At 35.7% G+C, this 8,859-nt stretch overlaps 1 protein-coding gene across 1 annotated transcript; it reads right to left on the minus strand.

Moving 5' to 3' along the window:
• Positions 1–723: 723 nt before the first annotated feature.
• LOC126971811 (protein YIPF6) lies at positions 724–7,182 on the minus strand. The gene is made up of 6 exons (XM_050818243.1): positions 6,997–7,182; positions 6,686–6,805; positions 6,528–6,606; positions 4,411–4,588; positions 3,874–4,031; positions 724–2,354 (listed from the first exon to the last, which is right to left on the minus strand). The coding sequence occupies exons 1-6, from the start codon at positions 7,021–7,023 to the stop codon at positions 2,236–2,238; spliced, it is 681 nt and encodes a 226-aa protein (XP_050674200.1). The 5' UTR covers positions 7,024–7,182; the 3' UTR covers positions 724–2,235.
• Between the last annotated feature and the right edge of the window lie 1,677 nt (positions 7,183–8,859).

The following is an 8,859-nucleotide window of genomic DNA, read 5'->3' on the forward strand; positions in this document are numbered from 1 at the left end:
GTCTGCGGTATCTAGTTGGAGCACAGCGGAGACCAATCTTTAATATAAGGTTGAAGTCATCATGTATTATGTCAACAAAATAGGTCGCCAGTCCATATAAGTTTTTCACCTATAATCTATATATATAAAAATGAATTGCTGTTCGTTAGTCTCGTTAAAACTCGAGAACGGCTGGACCGATTTGGCTAATTTTGGTCTTCAATTATTTGTGGAAGTCCAGGGAAGGTTTAAAAGGTGAATAAATATGCAAATGCTCTGAATTAAATAAAATCGTCGTCGTCATATAGAAATCAAATTGAAAGAATAGTTTAAAATGAATAACTGATTAGAATTTTTATATATTTCGTATTTTCTCAGGAGGTAAAAAGTAAAGTTATTTTTGGCTTACTATAGTTGGTAGATTAACTACTTGGTTTTGACTATTTGGTTGTTAACTATCTCTCAGATTATGTTTATGTAGATTGATATATTTCAAGTTTAGTCGCAAATTAAATTTTTAGAACGCAAACAATACTATTTGACGTACATATCAGAGTTGAGGTCGATTATTTATCTATTTATAAATAAAATAATCCATTTTTTTTCCGCGTAACAATGCCAATATTTAAGTATGTAGGAGAATACAAGACTTCCTTATTTGACTATCATGGAGTTTATTATATAGGATATAAAGATACAAAGTAATGAAACTCGGGCTTGAATAGTAATGATAAAAAGCACATATTATTAACAAAATATACTTACAGATTTAAAATTTTAATAAAATAAAATCTTTGAAAATACAATATTTTTTTGAATAAGTCAAGTTTCAGTTGATAATATTATGTAGAAGAAATATCAGTATGTAATACAATGGAATACATGCATGTCCATTTTGAATGTATTATACTAATTTTGACCTTCGAACAAAAATTTCATATAACATAATAAAAACTAAGTACATTAATATTTACAATTAATACGGTAATACTTAATGACAATACCGTTGTATCACAAAAATGCTGCTGTCACACTAAAAACATTGATTACAAGTTACATTTATATATTATATGTAATACAAATTACATTTGTAACCAAAAAATAATGAACGATGCGGAACATCGTACCCGCGACCTCTCAGGTTCCGTCACAGCGCTCTTCCACTGAGCCAACCGCTCGATTGACGTATGGTTCGTCAATCTTGGTATGTCTTGTTTAACTCTCAGGTTGTGGTTTCATCTATAGGATCTACTTTACAGTTGATAACCTGCTCAACCCCAATAATTGCATTTTAGCAAATTGACTTGAGATGTCGCTCTTTCAAATCTGAGAGTTGAACAAAATATACCAAAATTAACGATCCATGCGTACTCGAACGGTTGGCTCAGTTAGTAAAAGCACTCGGACGGAACCCGAGAGGTCGCGGGTTCAAGCCCCGCATCGTTCATAAATGTTGGTAACATATTTGATTTGTATAATAAATCCCATAAGTGAGGGTTATCACTTTAAAAATAACAAATTGTTTATATTATAATTATATATTATAAATAACTTAATTAAAATATTATTCACAGATTATCCTACTAGTCTTAAATTATCATCAACCTTATAACACAGTAGGCTTCTAATAGATATCCGCAATGCAGCAATACAGTCCACTTATTGAGGTGAGAGAGAACATATCGCAATCTATTGCTTCAGGTTCTGTGGATTCATATAAGATCTGTGTTGCTAATTTTGTATCTAAATGTCTTAGATAATTAATATGTCTAGATAGAGTATCTTGCTGTTAGACAACCGATAAAAACATTCCAAGTATAATAGTTTAGTGTGTGTGACAAGCTACGTCTTACACTCGCGATTTGTATGACACTGTCCATTCCTGAAAATAGAGGGTAGTTCGAAAAAAAATTTTTCGACGTTTTCACAGCTGTCTATCTAGACCATAGTTTCTCAACCTTATTTTGCTCACCGCCCACTTTGAGAATATGTTTTTTGTAGAGTATTTTCGTGGATTTTTTTGCCTTTTTAGACTATATTTTTTAATCTACCCACGCCCCATCTGCGCCATCTCAATGCCCCCTAATTTTCTCTGGGTGTTCTACTGCCCCCCCGAAAGACTCAAACGCCCACAAGGGGGCGTTATCGCCCACGTTGAGAACCTATGATCTAGACGTATAAATCTAAGCTAAAAGTGTTCACTGTGTATTAGTCGTCTATAGTGAATAAAGTTGATGTTACTGATATACTGTGCATTCAGGCAGCGTTGTGAGACAATACCAGCCATGATAATATGAAATAGAATAAACATATGGGATATACTGCGAGCCCCTTTTTACCCTCCGGCTGGCTATCTCCTAGAAATTTCGTAGCAGCTGAAACAAATACCATTTATTAATGTTCATAATAAAAGCAACTTAAAAAGGCCAAACAATTAAATTGTGCCATTTAACACTTATTTGGAAAAATTTAAAGTCAGCACTATAAACTTGATTCATATGGTTAGGGTCATGTCATCATCATCAGCCGTAAGACGTCCACTGCTGGACAAAGGCCTCCCCAAAGATTTCCACGAAGATTGGTTCTGCGCTGCCCTCATCCAACGTAATACGGTGATCTTGACCAGATCATCGGTCCATCTTGTGGGGGGCCTACCAACATGGCGTCGTCCAGTACGTGGTCGCCATTCGAGGACTTTACTGCTCCAACGGCCATCTGTCCGTCGAACTATGTGCCCTGCCCACTGCTACTTCAGTTTCGCAATCATTTGGGCAATGTCCGTGACTTAGAAGGTCATTAACTTCGCTTAAATATGGTATAGACGAAAGATGGCTGGTTCTCATTCATAATCGTGAACAGACGCTAGTTGTGTTGGCTGGACGATACTGTCATCGGAAACCCTGTTCTTGGTGTTAAATTTAAAGCTGGGTAAATGTGAATGGTGAGCGAGGATTACACCGGCACCTCACAGATAAGAGGCAACGACACCAACCATTTAAAATTATTCTTTAACTATTTCAAATAATGTTTAAAATATTCGCATACTATCTTTATTTATTTACAGTGTGATTCCATTTATCCATCTTGAAGGTTTTAACATTTAGCTTGTAACATTTGAGTGTTTCGTTGCATCAACATGCATAATTAAAATATTGTATTAAAAAAATTAAAAAAATATATAATGTATATTTGCTAGTTGAAATAATAATCTAATCTGAATATTATTGTTATAATTATTATCATCAATATTACCCGTTAAAACTAAAACTCGGTTTTTCCATATCCATCTGGTAACCGTGCCAGCCTAACCAAGAATGATTTCCTCTTGCCAACTTTTTCCGCAAAATGTCAAACTGTCATAGATTTGATTTAGCTTTAAATTTAGGTTTAAATCTTGAATAATTTATACAACCGATAAAAACATGGCAGGAATATTAGTGTAGTGTACGTGACAAGCTACGTCTTACACTCGGGATTTGTATGACACTTTGTGTTAGTGTGCGTGTGAATTGGTTTAGACCAATAGAGGGTAGTTCTAAAGTCTATATTCTTCGACGTTTTTACAGCTGTCGTAGTTTATTTAGACGTATAAATGATCTAAGGTTTAAATGTCAAACACTGTGTTCATTTCCTGTTTCATAACTGTGATGCTAATAGTATGAAATACAATTTCATTTAAAAGAACTTTATTTCTCATTAAGACAGTCGGCACATACATGAGAACATAAAATCAGTGAATGAGAGGCGAATTTGCTCATTCCTGCTTTCCGGTTTTAAGGTGGTGGTCCAAATAACAAGATATGGTTTATTGTTATTATATTAATAAAATGTTTTTATTCATTTGTTTGTATATGATAAAGCAGCCTTTTAGTATACAAATATGTGTATTCTCACCTAATGTTGCCCACATGAACCCAGTCATGGATATGACGAATCGCAGGAAGAACAGGAAAGTATTCTGGGTTGCAAACAGTATTATCCGGCAGATGACTAGAGACAATGCAACTGGTAAAAGGCAGTAGCCTAACACACACACAGACTGGAAAAATGACCTGAAAATCATACATACATTACAATTGACAATTGATTTATAAAACAGTAAACATTACCACAATAATAAAACTATGGTGGGGAGCATCCCTTTCACATAAGACTTTTTACAAATCGGTCTAAAAACAGTTGAATTCAGAACCACTTCATTTTTGAAACTATCTAGAACATTGAGAGAGAAGAATTAATTTCTCTTAACCTAGTTAAATAAGAAACTATCCTCAAATATTATATTACGAAAAGTACTTGTTATTATCTACTATTTGACATTAATAAATATTATATTATGCAAAATAGTATTTATAGCAACATCTTTGAAGTTCCAGATTTGAAATATTTAATCAAGAGAATTGAGATGAGACATTATCAATCAACACTTACATATTTCCTCCCAATAACTTAGAATTTAATGTAACAATCCCTGCTCCTATCCAAACTAAAACAAAAACTTCTGCAAATTCTGGACCTCCATCGCCAATTTTTGTATTTGCTGTGTCCGATGACCCTTGCAGTATGGTAGCCATGAAAGTACATAGCAATAATGGGCCCCACAAATCCCCTGGAAATTAAAAGATTTAATTAAAGTAACTTAAAGTACAAATTAAGTTTGAAAAAATAATAAATCATCATTTATTTGAGACTTGAACCCACACAGACTGTTCACTTTATTTCTCAATTACTGAATACATTTATGATGATTGTGTGGCTTTTACCAGTAAGGATCATTCTAGAATGATGTCAAACAGTATAGTAGGCTGTACCAGTAAAAAAATAACGGCTTGCACTCCTTGAGTGCTGGCAGAAGTTAAATCTTGATCAATAATGTTGTGCATTTTTGAATATTTTGAAATGGTTAGGGAATAATTTTGCATGATTTGCTTTATTCATCAGCATAAAAATTTAGCATTTATGTGGTTAAATACAAAATTCATTTGATATCTTTCAATATCATACACAAAAAAAATAATTTATATTACAAAATTCTACTTTGAAATTATATTATATATAGTTCATAATTTTCAAAAGACTCAAGTCCCTCCATCTTACGAATTTTCAATCAAGCCACGTGTCCTGACGCGAGTTTAACATTTTATACCCATCCCAAGAAAAGTGCTCAATGTTGCTAAAGAAGTTTTCACTTTGAAAAACATTTTTTTGTTAACAACACAAAGTAAACATTGAATGAAACAATATGTGTACTACAATTCTAATGGCTGTCAAAACTCTTGTTGAGTTGACAGCATAATCTATGGTGATTCCTTGGATATAGGCACAATTAACTCTAGAACCACAATTTTTTAGGAAAGTAAAACCAGAGCATTTTATTTATTAGCATTGGCAATGCAATAATGGTATACAATAAAATGAAGATTAATAATCACAAACAATAATATAAGAATAGAATAGAGAGAGTCCAGAAGAAGTTCTTACGGCACCTAGAATACATGGATAAAATACATAAAAAGGTTAACACCTACACTGATCTTCTAAAATTTTATAAAGCATCGTCACTGTCTGATCGCAGGGACTTAATTGATCTCTCTTTCCTAAAAAATATTATAGATGGAGGGGTTGATTGCCCAAATCTGTTGAGTAGGGTTCAATTGGCGGTACCAAAGCGTAATGCTAGGTCACATGTTATCAAATACTAACATTCAGGCTTAGATTAACTAGATCGAATCTTGGCCGATCCGCCCCCTTGTGTAGAATAGTTATCACCTACAACAACTTGGTTTAAAGAGCTGGTATAGATATTTTTCAGCACTCTGCCCCATGTTTTAAAAAAGAAGTCAAAAAATTATGAAAGTACTGGAAGATGGTTAGTCATTGTTCGTAGTTATTGTTTTATTCTTTAGTTTTTCTTGGTTATTAAGTAAGAACATATTATTTATTTTATCAGCCTTTTGCTTATGGCTTTGATTTGTTAATTTTTTTCAAAAGTTTTAGTTTAACAAAGAATGTATATAATACTATTAAGCATGTCGGGTTAGCCTGTAAGTGGAGTATACAACATTATAAAAGAATTTTTAAATGTATCTATAGATTAAGATAGTTGTATGCACATTGGCTTCCTAATAAATAAATAAATAAATTACTAACTGTAGAACATCAAATTGTAAGGGGTTTTATAGGTCTAAAAATAAATTCTCAATCCATAACCACTCTTCTTCATGTACAGACATAAATTTGATTTTATAAATCTAAGAAAAGATAAATCAATTAGATACTGTGAAATGATTTGGGAATGGAGTGACCACCCTTAGGCTATTTAATTATAAGTTTAATTGTACAATATTACTTTGTAAATATATTTTTATGAAAATAAAAAAAGTCAGCTGAGTTTGATGCACCCATTCTTCTCAGGTCTGAGGCATTCTTGTTGGTTTGGGTGGTAGTTTTTGACTTTCAAGAAATGATGTCACATCCTATTTTGAATAAAAAATTTTGAATTTGTGCTCTGCCCTATGAAAGGCTAAACTTATTACATTGTAACTTACATTCTTTTAATAAACTTGTCTTCTCCCTAGGTATAAGAACATGAAAAAATTTGCTGCCCACTGCTCTTAAGTCCCTCATCTGTAGAAGAAAAGTAGTGTTCATGACTTTCATTTTTAAATACTTGATTTGAAATATTATATTTTATCAAAAAACATACAAATGTCTCTTTGATGGGTTCATCAAGAGTGTTAAATTCCATGCTATTCCCAGATGGAACTCCTTGATTTGGAATGTTCATTTCCCCTTCTACTACGCCCACATCACCAGCTGGATACATCTAAAAGATTTCCCAAATTTTATAATTAACACTGATAAGGATATCAGTCTTATGTTAATGCCTATTTATTTTCCTTTCAATAAATATAAAAAAAAATTGTACAATTTAAAGAATTATATACCTATTAACAATCTGACAAAAAAAGAGTTAAAAGTTATTGAATAATTACTTGACTCAAAGTGTACACTTACATCGTACTTGGCATCAAACGAAGTCATGTTTTTCTCAACAATAACACAACATACAACTTAAAAACTTCAATAATCTATAAAGATTTTTGTATGCTAAACTTGAAATGGGAATAAAATCATATTCCCTAAGTATATTCTATAAATTTAATCTATAAAACCAATCAAAATTATAATTTTGAACTTCTTTTAAATGTTGATGATTGTATAGGTATTTCTGAATTATTGTCATAACTCATAGGTGTATTGACGTCTTATGACGTGAATACGGGACGTGACATTTTCGTGACATTGACGCAAGAGTGATGACTCTTGAGTTCTATCAGCTCATTGAACTGAAATACAAACAAGAATATTTCATTTTTATGCACATACTCGATTTGCCCTGTACTTTTCCCGGGACGTAAAAAGAATAGGGGAGTCCCAGGCCCATGGGTGTCGTAAGAGGCGACTAAGGGCTTTTTAGAAGTGGGAGAGTCACGCTGCCGACTTTTGACGTCAGCACAATTGGGCCAGACTCGTCCGGGTTAATTACCACACTCGCACAGAATAGCGGCGTGAAGTAGCGGCCTAGTGCCGCTATATTTCGCATAGGGTAGTGTCAAGGACCGGTGGCCATTCCCCACGAATGGCTTGGATCACGTACCACAGACTACGCAGGGAGATCTGTGCATAATTTTGCATTGGCGTATGGTCTGTCCCAATTGGTTGAGTCGCCAACGCGGCTCCCGGATGTGGATAGCCACATGCCGTCCTTATTGGATCTTCTGCTGACTACACATCCCGATGGTTACCAGGTCTTTGTCGACGCCCCTCTCGGAACGTCCGACCATTGCCTGGTCAGGAGTGTAGTGCCTATCCGGCGCCAACGTCGCAGACCACCAGCGACCCGCCACGTTTGGCACTACAAGTCAGCAGATTGGGATAGGATGCGATCCTTTTTTGCATCCTACCCATGGGGCAGGGTTTGTTTCCCTTCGGATGATCCTAGTGCCTGCGCCGTTGCAGTAGCCGATGTGATACTGCAGGGTTGGATATTTTTATACTAAACTCTGTAGTACCCATCGGTGGCAGATCACAGCCCTGGTTCGATGCGTCAGTTAAAGCAGCATCTGACTGCAAAAAACAGGCGTATCGAACTTGGGTTGCGGCGCTGGGCACTAAGGATCCGAACTGCACAGTTCTTAAGAGGAAATACAACCGTGCCTCCAGATTTTTTAAGCGGCAAATCGCCCGTGCAAAGTCAAAACACGTCGTCAAAATCGGCGAGCAACTTTAAAGTTACCCGACTGGAACACGAAAGTTCTGGTCGTTGTCGAAAGCTGCTCTTGGTAACTTCAGCCAGCCGTCCATGCCGCCGTTGCACATGAGGAATGACACCCTGGCCCATACGGCAACAGAGAAAGCCGATCTCTTGTGCACTCTTTTCGCCTCACACTCGACTTTTGACGACAACGGAAAAACACCGCCGACCATCCCGCGCTGTCAGAGCTCTATGCCTGAAGTACAGTTCAGACAGAAAACTGTTAGGTGAGCTCTGTTTTCGTTGGACGTCAGGAAGTCGAGCGGGCTGAATGGCATTTCTCCAATCGTGCTTAGAACGTGAGCCCCTGAGTTGACGCCGGTGCTAACGCGTTTATTCCGGCACTCTTATTCTAAAGGCGTAGTCCCTGACTCATGGAAGTCTGCCCTTGTCCATCCGATCCAAAAAAAAAGAAAACAGTTCGGATCCGGCAAACTACAGGCCTATTGCTATTACCTCCCTGCTCTCCAAATTCATGTAGAGCATAATTAGCCGTCAGCTCTTGGTATACCTAGAGGGTCACCAGTTGATCAACGACCGACAATACGGGTTTCGCCATGGTC

The sequence above is a fragment of the Leptidea sinapis genome, chromosome 24, assembly GCF_905404315.1.
Source record: "Leptidea sinapis chromosome 24, ilLepSina1.1, whole genome shotgun sequence".
Taxonomy (NCBI): Eukaryota; Metazoa; Arthropoda; class Insecta; order Lepidoptera; family Pieridae; genus Leptidea; species Leptidea sinapis.